Source organism: Thunnus thynnus, chromosome 14, assembly GCF_963924715.1.
Source record: "Thunnus thynnus chromosome 14, fThuThy2.1, whole genome shotgun sequence".
Lineage (NCBI taxonomy): Eukaryota > Metazoa > Chordata > Actinopteri > Scombriformes > Scombridae > Thunnus > Thunnus thynnus.
Genome location: NC_089530.1, coordinates 26969971 through 26983949, shown reverse-complemented (window position 1 = coordinate 26983949; position 13979 = coordinate 26969971). Strand labels below are relative to the sequence as shown.

The window sequence follows — 13979 nt, the reverse complement described above, 5'->3', positions numbered from 1 at the left end:
TGTGCGAGTGTGTGTGTGTGTGTGTCTGAGGCTAGATGAGTGTCAGCTGTATGGCAGGGAGCGAATGGTCCATACAAACACACAAACACAGAAATAGTGTTTAGACACACACATGTGAGCAGACATCAAATGCAAACACACACACAGACATAAACATATTAACACACCTATAGATTTGGTGCGCGTACATTTATGCACACATACACACTGCATAAACTGTTCAACAAACACACACTCATATCACACTCTGCCCCATACAAAGCCGCTACGTGCTATTGAAACTAAACCAGATGTTACCTCTTATCTCTCGGTGCCTCTGAAAAGCAACATTAGCGCTGAGGACAGGAGAGAAAAGAGACTTCAAATAGAAGGAAATGGAATCTAATGTCTTATCACATGCGGCTAGCTATCACAAACAAACACGCAACAACAAAAAAAAAACACACACACACACACACACATACACATACACACACAAACACTTACTCAAGCCTACTCTGCCGCCCGCGTGAGCCTATCTTTGCTCTGTCAAATCAAATGAAGCAGATATCAAGGGGCAATGTGGTGTTTGCATCACGCTTTTAGGTCTACGTGACGAAATGAGTGATAGAAACCCGCATGGAGGAAGAGAGGAGGGAGAGGAGAGAAACACACTGGGGAACAACTGGTTTCAATTGGGATACTAGCGGCGTTGCCTTTCTGAGGAGGATTTGGAGTTGAGTTTAGCATTATGAAAAAAAAGTAGGCATTAATTCATGACACAGGGTTTGTTTTAAACAAAATGTAGATGGAATAAAATAACAGAAAAGAATATACAAGTCAGCAAATTCAACACATTTGGGGTCTATTAGAGCTCGTTTGATGTTCCTGGGCTATGAAATTATAATCCAGTGCTTACATGGACGATATAATCGTTGTTTTCCAAATTAGGCTTTGAGGCTTTGCAATAAAGAGGAAAGTCACTGCACAAAGGCATGACTGGGATAGTGATTGGGTAGATAAATGTTGATTTAAAGTGGGATAAGATACCAAGAGGATCTTTTTTTCCACCTCTTACAAATTCTTTTTTGCTGACCGTGGAACACTGAAAAATGAAACACCCGTGCATGACCGAGTAACTCCAGAGAACATCAGAAGTGAGGTAATCCAGACCACATGCTCGGCACGCAAACAGTTAACGCTGGCTTTTGCCAGCTCCTCCAAAAGTGCAGTTTTTAAAAATGAGCAGAACTTGTTTATACAGAGCTATGTGAAAAAGAATAGCTCAGTACCCAAGGGACCCAGCACGGCAAGTATTAAAAAACCCAAGAGCCTCTACTTGCAAAAAGGATATGTTTTTTTTTCATTTTCTTTTTGTTTTAATTCTGTTACAAATTCCACTTGAAAATATAATTAGAAAGTGGAGGGGGAAATGGCAAACTACTGCATTAGCTGTAATTGAACAAAAGAGCGCTATGCCTGCTGGGAGGTGGCCGCTGAGGCCCCATGGGAAAGGGGGCGGGGCTGAGACAGGGCCTGGTGGCATCTCCACAGGGACGGGGAGTTTATTTATAATCACAGGCCGCCCTTGGACGGAACAGGCCCGGCACTGATCTAACACGCAATTAATACACACACGGCTGAGATCACACAACCCACACACACACACACACACACCAGTACACACAGGTCACGCAGCATGTGTGCACACACCCATGCACAAATATACTAATACAGTTTTTTTGGTCACTCGGCTTTTACGCACACATAAATACTTTTCATCTGCCTTTTATGCAAACATATCACAGAACTGCCATATTCAGTCCCTATTTAACAAAAGCACACACCTTGACCACAAGACACACAGAGACAAAATAACACACACACACACACACACACACACCCTGCGCCAACAAGACTACAACACACAATGGAGAGGCCCACCTTCAGAATATGGGACATGTAAATTCTCAAGATGAATAGACGCATAAACAGAAAGCTCGAGGAAACAGAGAGAAAAAGAGAGCTGTCCCTCTGCACACATAGCTACACACTTGATTTATTCTATGTCCCCTTAATGAGCCGCCATGGTCTCTCTCTCTCTCCCTCTCTCCCTCTCCCCTTCTCTCTCTCTCTCTCCCTCTCTCCTGTGCAGGATGTAGATTAATTCAATGCTTAATTGTTTAGTAAATTCAATTTTCCACATTCTATTCTGCCTAGCTTTAGCTAAAGTTCTTAAATCTGCCGCGCCAAGCCGAGGGAACCCTGTTTGTGAGCTATGCATACCTTTTTTTTTTTTTTTTTTTTTTTTTTCCTTTTTTCTTTTTTTTTTTTTTCATTACCATTTTTCTTCCCTCAACCACCCTAATTCGCCATGAAAAGATTTTCCTTGCTGGAAATTCTGATTCCGCTATGATCGGTGAGGCATTCCAATCCAATGCATTCTCATTGTGCCGCGTCTAAGATGCAAGGGGGCTTCCCATTCTCGCTGTGCCAGGCCCCATATCATACAAGCGCTCATGCAAGAAATGTTGCCTTGCCAATTCATTTGCAATAATAAAGAAAATGGTTAAGGTTGTTGTTTTGCCCCCCTCCGCTCCCTCCCCTTCTTTCCTCGACTCTGAAATATCTTTTTGTGATGATATGGATATTTACTTTTCACTCCGTGCCAGCGAGTGTGCAGGAATAATCATATGTGCATACTTAACGGCACAGACATAATAACCCCCCACACATACACTCTTCAGTGGTGGTACATCTGAATCAAAGATGACAGTTGGGCTACTCCATCCCCCAGAATGCTTTGGTGCATCTGTTCTCTGCGGTTGTTTTCTTTAACACCATTTTTGACCTTTGCAACAGCGCTGCTTCCTCAAGTCGAAATCTGCGAGAATGCCATGTGTTGCAGCAGCGAGATGGCCTGCAATAACTCCGGACACATTCTCCCACTCAGCTGAACGCTGGTGGGGAAGCTGTTAGTGAAAGGGGCTGAAAGGCCAGCTATTGTAAACTCTTGTTTACTTTGCTTTGCACTGTGACTAGATAAAGCAGGATCTGCCTCTCTGATAACCGGCCAGGCAAGTGCTTGCCCGACTACCTCCGCTTTCTCTGCTCTCTCCACCCCTCTCCTCCCCTCGCTGCAATATTTGTGCTTCCAAAATGAAAAGAAGGGGTGATAATGGTATGCGTGGTGCAAAAAAAAAAAAAAAAAAAAAGAGTGAGGGAGCAAAAGACCCCCCCCGCCCCCCCCCCCTCACCCTCTCCCTTCCATTCTGCTCTGCACTCCCCTTCCTCCCTAACTCTTCACAATAGACAAAGAAAGAAGAAACAACCTTATAATTGCTGAAGGGGGTGAGGGAGAAAACTGGATTTGGTCTCTTGAGTAAGTAAAGTATGCTACATTGAATAGCCGTCAGGTACTCTTCAATCGGCTCTTTAAAACCAGTGGGTTAACCTCATAGAGACAACCAAAGATAATTACATGTTTGAGATAATTACCAGAGCTTTCAAAGTCCATTTAGATGACACTCGTGGAAACTGACAAACTGATTTTCTTTTTGTCTGAGGCCTCCTCCACTTCAGCTCTCGCTACAGACTCCTTGTTTACTCTCTGCGAGTTGAAATCCAAACAAAAACATTAACTCGAGTGCTCTCCCCTTCCACGCCATCTAACCCAAAACAAAGCATATTTTTTTTCTTCTTTTTTTTTTCAGTTGTGAATGAAAAGGCCGGGGCGTAATTTCTTAATGACAAGGTTTGCTGCGGTTTCTTCATTAGCTTAGCGTAGCTCGACTCGCAGCCGCTGCGCTGGGATGTTCTCGGCGGATCCCTTGGAGACGGGCTGTTTGTGACGGTGGCCATTGTCAGAGGCTCGCGGGGGGTTAAAGGGGGGAGAGGAACTTTCCATTAGCTAAGTACACATGTGTTAAGCCAGGTTATTGTTTACTTAGCCAAAGAAACCACAGCAGGCCTCGGGGACAGACATGGCCGCCCATCATAAGTAACACGAGACACAAGCCAAGAACTTTATTTGCAATTGGGATCTTGTGGCTATCACAACAGAGTATCTGTGACACAGTGTGGCTCCACTAAGCATTAGTTTCCAGCAATAATGCATGATTTACAAACAGCTAATAAATCAACCAAAAATTCAGAGCTCAGTACAAAACAACAAATTGAGTGTGGATGTCGGAATATATATGAAGGTTTAAGAAGCTCCTGGCGTTCCTATTCTTTGAAGTCACTCTGGCCTTGATTTGCTTAATCAGAATCACCCCTACTTGCTATTCCACCACAATAATGAAGAGGCTAAGAAACACACAAGTCACGTGGTCGCCTCTTTGTATCACTTGTTGAATCCTTAACAGCCGCCTCGCATTCACTCCCCAAAGGGGAAAAAAAAAAGGGGAGTTCAGGGGAAGGGAGGGAGGAGGAGGTGTAGAGAAGGGAGGGGGCGAGTGGGGGTCAAACCTCTCCTCTATTCAACTACAAAAGCTGCTATTACCAACAATCACCACGATGATTCAAAAGTTTGTATTAAGAACAGCAGCGTGCCACTGTAGGAGAGAGAGGGAGAGAAAAAAAGAGAGCGAGAGAGAGAGTGTGCGCGCCTGGTAAGTCAGTGTAACTCGATCCATACTTCAACGAGAAGCGGATAGATTAGCGATAGCGGTGTACTGATTAGGAAAATAGTGGCTGACCCCGGCGCTCAGGGTTTCCATTGAGTTAGGAGAGAGGGCCAGGGGTCACTCTTTGACCGCCAGAGTTACCTAAACTAACACTGCTGGGTCTCACTGACCTGGAAACCAGCACTTGTATGGCATAACAGTGCCAATTGTTAGGAAAAGATACCGCGATAGCACTATCAAGAGTAAATTCTTACACAGTGACCACAACACTAAGCACACACAAGCAGGGTTTGTTTAAGAAAGATTGTGTGGGACATAAGCAAAACAGCAACGGATCCCAAATGTATAGATGTTATTTCAGATTGTAGGCTATTTCACATTCTTTTAACATGATTTCAACAGCAAAAAAAAAAAACACACACACTCTCAAAATGTCAGTTCCACAAAGCCCCTCTAATGTAAAAATACCTCTCCACTAAATTAACTCAACACATCAACTGCTGAGCATTCATAATCGTTTAAGACCCTCTCACGTCCACAAAAAGTCAGGCGGAGAATATTTTTTAAGGGAAGTTTCAATCATTTCCAGCCCCACTTCAGCCTGCATGGCTCAATCAAGTAGAGGAGCTCTTGAGACTTGGAGTGAGTCCTCAGCACTATTAGTAGTGTTCTGCTCTACAGTGGAGAGCCCAGGCCCTCTGAGTTCATTAGCAAATTGCTGCGCCCCTCCCCATGCTCCCTGTGCAATTAAAGGCAACTGTGCAAATGACGTACAGCGGCGTGGAAATACCTCCCCGCTTCTTTGGACTGGGTGAACATGTGTGCCAGGCAAATAGGCGACACAACAACAAGAGGACTGAGAGAGTCCCCACCATATACAGCGGTGGACACAAGTCTTTCCACATGAAAGGCCTCTGCAAAAATAGCACAGGATAAAATAATTTCATTTTGTCTTTTATGTGTATTCAGCTGAGCTGAAAGCAGGATGTATAAGTATTATCGGGCAACTGGAAATGTGCTGCTCAAGTGAAGAAAATGTGGTGGGAAGCTCTCCGGGGAACGGCAGGGAAAGGGTTAAGAAAGTCCAACTGGTGCTAACCAGTCACTCCACTCACATAGCACCTGAGGGGGGTGCTGCATTTATCAGGCCAGTCTGAACACACACATGCACACAGCAGCATACACACAAACACACACATATGCATACACTCATATGCACACAGCTTATGCACATTCGCACACACCTTCACAGAGACATACACACACACACACACACAAACACAGAAGGGTGAGCCCAAACTGGCTGGGCTGCATTCACAAGCCAGCGCAGAGCCTCTCTGACTTTTTCACCTCTCAGCTATGCTCTGCTTTCTTTTGAAAGGGGCGCTCAGCGTCCCTCCAAACTCGCCTGACAACAAAATGCCTCGCCTAACAAAACAATGTAAAGACATGTAAAGAATATTCAGAATATTAGTGTGATGACGCAAGGGTGCATAATTCAGCAAGAAAGTCAGCGTTGTTGGATTGTTGAGTTTAATAAATTCAAAGTATTTTTTTTCCTCTGACATTTTATTTTCTCCTCTGCTACAGTCGCCTCACTGGAATAAATTGGTTTATGAATAAATGAGCCTTCTTTCTCCATCTTGTTAACATTGTTCTTTTGTGCAAATTCTCAGCATTTTTTTCCAGTCCACTTCAACTTTATGCCCGAGGGCATATATTAAAAATACATATGGAAAGAGATAATGCACACACAACGCAAATTCGTTAAGGATGTCACCGCCTAACAACTGCAGATAAGATGTTACACAAAAATAGCCCACAAAATCCAAAAAATATATATTCAGCCGCAAGTAAGTCATGAAGAGCAGTGCCATTAGATTGACAATATAAGTATTCAGCAGTGAGAGGCATGCACCCTCTGCCTCTGCCTGTTTGGATATGCCCATTTACACACAGCCTGCTGCTGTGGACAGTCTCCATGCTATCCTACTGGAACATCAGCTCATCCTTCAATATTACACATCTGTCAAAAAGTTTTCCTTGCGTTTTAATGCAAGCTATGCCTGTAGGTCATTTATATTATTCTGTCAGCGTAAACATAAGCTTATGTGGTTTTGCCCTGAATTGGCTATATGTAGAGACCATCATTAGATTAAAATAGGCCATGTCTTCATCTTACAGTCAATTAAAGATCTGCATCAGTGCCCCAAGCACAACATAATTTTCTTCATATACCTAGAAACCCAAGGGTTTTAACACACTCAATTTCCATATACCATAAGGCTTCATTCCATGTCTTGACCTATCTATAAAAAAAAAAAAAAAAAAAAAAAAAAAAAACTTCTGACAACTGAATCCCCGAGAGAATACAACAAACCGTTCAAAGAGACACTTAAATGCACAAGTGGCGTCTGTGTTATTTAATTCTGTTTCTGGATTAAATGAAGTATTATCTTCCGGGTGATCTTTCTCATTTCCATAATCAGACATAAGGGCCCGGGATGGAGGAGTGCATGCGCGGCGGGGTGGGGGTCTTCCCAGTCGGGCCCCAGTCCTGCCATTCAGCCCAGAACATAAAAGCCGGTGGCCGTCTCTCTCTCTCTCTCTCTCTCTCTGGAGCCCTCCACTCAGACCAGCCACTCAACCATATGGAAGTCCGCGGATTTAAATTATTTAGCCTAATCGCTTCATTACTTTTTATGTCCGACTATCCAACTAATCCCTTTAATTTGGACACTTGATTCCCCCCCTCGTCGTTATCCATAGGTTATAGCCGCTACTCTTCCATGCCATTCCACAAAACTCTGTGCGACACTTTAACTTTTTGAAACATGGTCTCATAGCCTGCAAGCCTGTCTCCTGCACAAATGAATCGTGCTATTAATGGCTGAAAATCCAGATTTGCATAATTCTAATCATCGTTGCTGTTATCATTATTTAACGGCAGTGTATGGACCATTAGGGTCATGCCTGTGCGCGCACTACAATGTCCCCGGAGTGCCAACAGTCAGTGGAGCACATAATGAAGGCTGTGGTTATCTGTGATATCTGCACAAAAGGAAACACTCCCTAATCTACCTTTAATACCCGCTGCTTCTATAGCTTTCAAAAATAAACCTTCTTATTGGTGCTGAATCTCTGCACTCTGAGCGAAATAAAGGAGGAGGAGAGGAGGGGTCTCGATAAGCAATGTGCACTCATGTCTAAGGAAAAATACTGACAAGACGCGTAATGAACCGTGAACTCCACAGTGGAGAAACCAAGGCACCTAAACCACAGTCTGCAGCCCATCCTGCTGCAGCCCTCTCCTGGGCTATAGACAACAGAGAGGCGCTGATAACGTTTCGTTTTGGTTCAAAAAGAGACACAGAGGAAAGAAAAATGGAGAGAGGCGCTAAATTAAAATCGACATGAAACAGGTCAAGTTTATGGCGATGCTTTTTCGAGCTAATCTCCCCAGGTCGGTTCCGGGTTCAAGTCTTAATGGGCCAATAATAGCAACATTATTCAGAAAATTTTTCATTCCGATGGATGGAATGTAAAAACGGCTTTAATCATATGCAAATAACAGCGCAGCGGAGTAGTGACCCAGAATAGCTGAATAGCCAGCAGGGAGAACACACACACACACACACACACGTAGACACACACACACACACACAGGGAGAGAGAGAGCGAGAGCGAGAGAGAGAGAGAGATGTACCTGATCAAGGGCCACAGAAGATCTTGTGATTTCCTCGCTGTCTGATTTGGACCCGCCCTCTCTGTCGTCTATGACCAAGTCGATGGGCATCTTGCCTTTCAAGCAGCTGATGTACCGGTGACAGAAATTATCACACAGCTCGTGTACCTACAGAGAGAGAGGAGGCAGAGGCGTCACACACTTACCCAAAAGGGAAATCACCACACAAGAGTGACATGTGCAACCACAACACCGCCCCAACGCACACAAACACACACATGACAGCCTTTGACATGCAAAAGAGTCCCGAGGACTTTTTTGCGCAATTTGGCACAAATTACACTACAGTTGTTGCATCTGAAATAAATGAATATTTGAAAGGGGCTGATATAAAACGATGACTGATCACTGACACTGTTTCATTTTGGCACTGTGATAAATTATTGAAAAGTCATCATACTACTACAGTGAAAATTTTATTTATTTATTTGGCCTCCAAAAAAAGTTTTAATACTTGCTTCATCTTTGCTCTGAAATGATAAAACCTGAAATAAAATCACTCATTCAGACTAAGGTGTGCCCAGCTCTGGTGCCGTGCCGTGCCGTGCCGTGCCATGCATGGCACAGTGCGCTCCATCCGGACTGTGATAGTAACTTTATTTTTTTTTTCCTCCTCTCAAAATAGAGATATCGTCGAAAATTGACAGTGACACGAGGGCTCAGGGGCTACAACGCACTCAACACCCGTGTTAAATTCATCATCGGTGCCCCGGGTAGTGGCCATTAGAGGAGGGTGACCCGCTTGACTGACATTTAAGGTAAACTGTTTAATTTCGTCTACTTATTACATTATCACTGGCAATGTGGCGCATCCTGTCGCACGAGAGACAGAAATGTTACATGTGCAGAGAATATAGAGAACAGCAATCCACCTTAAAGATGATTAACTGTTTGTTTTTTTTAATAGTTGCGCAATATACAGCTGATTATCTTTATTCACAAGTTGAGTTACAGGCTGTAAGATCTGCCAGAAAAAAAACAACAGTGCGTGCACAGAGATAAGTTTAAAAACTAAAACTTTAACAGCCTTGATAATGTTTCACAATGTTAAAGTTTGTACCTTAATGTTAAAGTTGACTGTATAGGTTACTGTAGTCCATCTGATACGGAGACAAATCAGAGTTTTACACCCACTGCTCCCTCTATCCACAGATGGCTGCCTGGGGCCTTTTGCCCTCCACAAAGAATCATTTCTGAAACCCGCAAAGTTCGCCTTTATGTTTCACCTTGCGTGCAATTTCTGCCAACATTAAACTTCATTAAAACATGCGGGGAGATTTGGGCACAGAGATATCCGTTCCAGTTGTAACAGCTTGCGTCGTGATTAAACGCGGAAGAGAAATGGCCCCATGATTGATTTTGACGCTAATTATAACCGACTAGCAAAAATACATTTATGCAAATACAGCCCATAGGTCTGAAGTGGCACAGTGGACAGAAATGGTGAGAGAATATTACCTTCTCCAGCTCCAGAAGATGAAATCGTAAAACTTGAATGGCTTGAATCATCTGAAAATTTAAAATAACAATAAAAAAAATGAGCTGCTCACATCTCTTGATATTAAACAGGCACGTTTTTCTCAATACATGTAACTGTAGACGGGGAAAATATTCATATGAATGGATTTTATGTGGAACTGATATTAAACTTGGACGTTATTGCAATATGGAGAACAGGCATACAGTGCAGATTGGCGCTGCAATAAGCCTCAGAGTCAGAGATCTATTAACCACCAACTAGTCGTGAGGAAAATGTTACTCTGATATCACATTCAGAGTAGCAAACAGTGAAAAGCATGAATAGAATAACTTTCCAGGCAGAGTTCAAAGGTTTGTGACAGCTGTCTAATAGCGGCCCTTCATCTGCAGATGCAACCGGGGGCCATCGTGATATCAAACAGCCCAAAAAGAGGAACATCACCTCCAATCGTGCTTTAACTTTTCAGCACCACATGGCTCTCTGACCCAGATGTACAAGCCGCGAACAGACACTCAAACAACAGCTGGTATATTCAAAAGAGAAAATATAGACTCTAATTTGTCATATTAAAAAAATATAATGTATCTTACCAGATTATCCAATTCTGGATTCGATGAAAATAAAGGTTTTTCTGCCCGAATCTAAAAGCAAGAACATTGTCATAAAATGTATTAATATAAAATATTACAGAGTTGTAAATAATATATACAATGCACGTATTGAAATAAAGCAGTATTAATTCTCACTTGTCGCACAGCAAACCATATGAAATTAAAAATATCTTTAAATAACTTGTTGTGTTTGTGAATGCCATTTTATTTTCTCTCATGCATGAATTCACTCAACGCACAAAAAAAAAAAAAAAGTCAGAGCTCCACACTTTGTGCATGCAGGTGAGAGCTCAACCAGCCCGAGCATGCAGATTGAAAAAGTCAAACTTTCCTGACCTGTTTTGCAAACACTGCTATGTCTTCATTGAAAGATTCCGATGAACAGACGTCTCCTCCCGCCACCCCGGGCTCTCTGGGGGTGCAAGTCGCTAATTCACATTTCTCAAAAATCAGTGCAAGCAAGGGGAACAGGGGGTGCCTGGGAACACACACAATAGCAAATGTCACCAGAGAGAACAGCGCCGGGGTCAAGACTACTCCAGGCTAGATTTAGCCAGCCATGCTACTCTTCAACAACTCGCTCATGGGGACTGCTGCTGCAGCCCATGCTATTATATTATGCAGAGGCTCGGAGAAAGGCTGCAAACAGCGGGCAGACTTCTGTGATTAAATCTAGGCGCGCCTAATAGCATAAAAGCTTTGGAGTCAGTCAAACAATTTCTTGCACAGGTCTCCGGTTGGACCAGAGGGGTTTGTGTGTTTGGCAAAGAGAAAAAAAAAAATCTCTGAGGTTGTCGGCGACTAAATGTTCGCACATTTGATGGTTATTTATTGTTTAAGTCATCAAAGTAAATATGTGCAGCCTGAGGACAATAAGTCCCCTAAAGTTGAGTCCGTTTGGCGTAAAACGGTGAAACTGCTACTGACATGTTTAGCCACCGTGAAAACATTACGCTTAGAATTTTTAATTAACTCCTGTAAATTAATAAATGACATGCATACATGGGGTTTCCTTTGAACATTATATATGTTTAATTTGCTGAAGCCTGGAACATTGCGCACAATTAATTAAAATGGTTTTCTGTAAAAAGAGAGAGGGTAATTATTCAGCTCATAATAAAAGATGAAACCTATCAGGATATTAAATAAGTTAAAGTCTAAAAAAATATATTTAATGTCCTAATTTAAGTGGACTTTGTCTCCTAATTATTCCTTAGAATGAAAATATATTTTTCAGCATGAGTGGGGAAAAAACCTACAGTAAGTGACTTTTTCCTGCTCTAAAATATAATCAGTTGTTTACTCAGTAGGGACACGTGGTAAACAAGACTGACTGTAAAAGAATGAAACTCAAACTATGCGAAAAATAAAAGAAGAACAGAAAAACATGAAGCTACTCTCTGTCTCAGCGCCCCTGTAGCAGTTTGGGCTCCTGTGTTTAGCTGAAACACTTCACCGGGACTCACGGTTATCCCGGACATTGAGTCGGTGTTTCTACTCTTAAGGGACTGACTTTGCACCCACTAACCCACCCCGGACGGCCACTCCGGGGCAGGACGCACGTCTACCCGCCAGAGAGTGACTTTCCCCACGGATCGGAGGCTCGCACATACCCGTATATAGCGTCTTTATCTCTCTTGAGAGCGTCGTTAACGGAGGAGCCCATACTGGGAGGCATGGTGTTGGTGTGGGCGGTGTGCGGGTACTGGTGGGAGTGCAGCTGGGGCCCGTGGTTGAGGTGCACCGCCTGCATGGACCGGGCGCCGTGCGGGTCTCCGTACATGGTGGTCGGGATACCCACCCCGTCCATCCCGTAGTGGGGCAAGTCTTCGTACTGCACACAACAGACACACAGGTCCACTGTTAATATACATGCACAGGAATATATCAAACTCTGGCTACAACTTTGCTTTAAAAAATAAGTCTGGAAAATCTTTGGAAGTTATTTAAAGTAGGAGAAGTGAGACCTAAAGTCTTGCTTTTATTTTTTTTTAAAGGAAAATGTCGAGTAAAACAGGACGAAACAGTTTCATTACACTTGTTTTTTTTTTTTTTCAAAGCAAGTCGACATGTTTCAACATTTCTCTTGATTCAAAGTGCACACTAGACTGAACTGCTCACTTTCAAAATACGGACACTTGCAAAACATGCAAAACAAGACAAATAATTCACTTCACTCTGGTTTAATATTTCTACTCGTTTTAAAGAAACCCAGATTTAAAGACTGAAATCTGAGTTGAGCAGGATATTGTTTACAGTCAGAAAGCTACAGCTTTTATTATTCTGAAGTGAAAACTAGTTTTGTTCTCAACTTATTCACAGCTCACAACTAAATCAGAGGTAAAATAATTATGAGCTTTATATTCAAAAATACTGATAAGACAAAAAAGTTGAACTATAGTAAGATGTCTCAGTTATTGTTCTTCTGTTATTATTAAGCAGGCAGTAATAAGCTTTGAACAGAACCAGTCTGGTGTCCTGTGTTTTCACCGTGTACAACAACAAATGTCTTAAACTTGTTAATTGCAGTGTTTTCTCTTTTTAAAGGCTCATAATTGTGCAGCAAGTTATCACCCATCAAGCACACTGTCATTAGTGCACGCAACAAATGCAAGTCAACGCGTGTTGTGTGTGTGTGTGTGTTTTTTTTTTTTTTTTTAGTTTTTTTTTTTTTTTAAGACGATGTTAAACCTGAGCTGGGTTTTCAAACTTTTTTCACGTGTCACTTGTGAGTTAAATAATGTAGTCTCGTCTTTACACTTTAGTCTGGGAGTTATTAAACAAGCTGCTTGCTTTGTTAAAACGCAGAAATGTTGATTCAGCTCTGCGAAAAAGCCTCATTAAAAATCTTTATTTGAGGTTTTGCTTCTTTAACTGATGAAGAAGAGGCTTGAATTATAGAGTTCTCTGGAAGTGACAAACAAGTGCCGGGGTAAGAGTAAAAAGCATTATCACTTAAAGCCGAACATTTCGACCCTAAAGGCAAAGAGGTGCAAACCCCAGCGTGGTGCAGCTCCGGTGCCAAACTAAGCAGCTAAATGTGTCCAGTGGCTCCCTAACATCTCTGCTTTTACACTGTTTACTATCCGTGCGAAAATCCCAGCCGCTGTTATGGAGCAGTCCTGGAGTGTATGAATCAAAGCGTTTGTCATCACCTCATTACTAAAAACTGCCTCACTGGCTTTATGCTAATATTGCATGTTTTAGCACATTTTGCGGGTGATGAAGCAGAACTGACGATTTTTGTTTGTTCATAAATGCTCCACTCGATATGAAATCTTGACGAAAACAGTCAAGAGGAGAAATGTGGAGATTTGTTTTGCCTCTCTGCCCTCCCCCATTTCGCTTCCAGTAACTGCCCTGTCATAACTAATCTAAAAAACATAGCCGATGTGAGATATGATCACGCTTCCAATGTCCCTCAGTGGGCCGGTTTGGGGAGCAAACGAGTGCGGCCGTGCGTAATACCGTGCCAAAAGACGCCAAACATGAATGTGTGTCTCCATGTGTCAGGAAGACGACAGAAACTTTCGCCG

At 42.6% G+C, this 13979-nt stretch overlaps 1 protein-coding gene across 2 annotated transcripts in view; it reads right to left on the bottom strand.

The window, feature by feature from the left end:
• Positions 1 to 13979, bottom strand: part of meis1b (Meis homeobox 1 b) — an 84290-nt gene that overhangs the window by 69520 nt on the left and 791 nt on the right. For both annotated transcript variants that reach the window (XM_067610751.1, XM_067610752.1), the window contains exons 2-6: positions 12057 to 12277; positions 10780 to 10921; positions 10423 to 10473; positions 9811 to 9861; positions 8314 to 8460 (exon numbers count right to left, since the gene is read on the bottom strand). In XM_067610751.1, coding sequence (XP_067466852.1) covers positions 8314 to 8460; positions 9811 to 9861; positions 10423 to 10473; positions 10780 to 10921; positions 12057 to 12277 — 612 coding nt within the window. The remainder of the gene's footprint in view (positions 1 to 8313; positions 8461 to 9810; positions 9862 to 10422; positions 10474 to 10779; positions 10922 to 12056; positions 12278 to 13979) is intronic.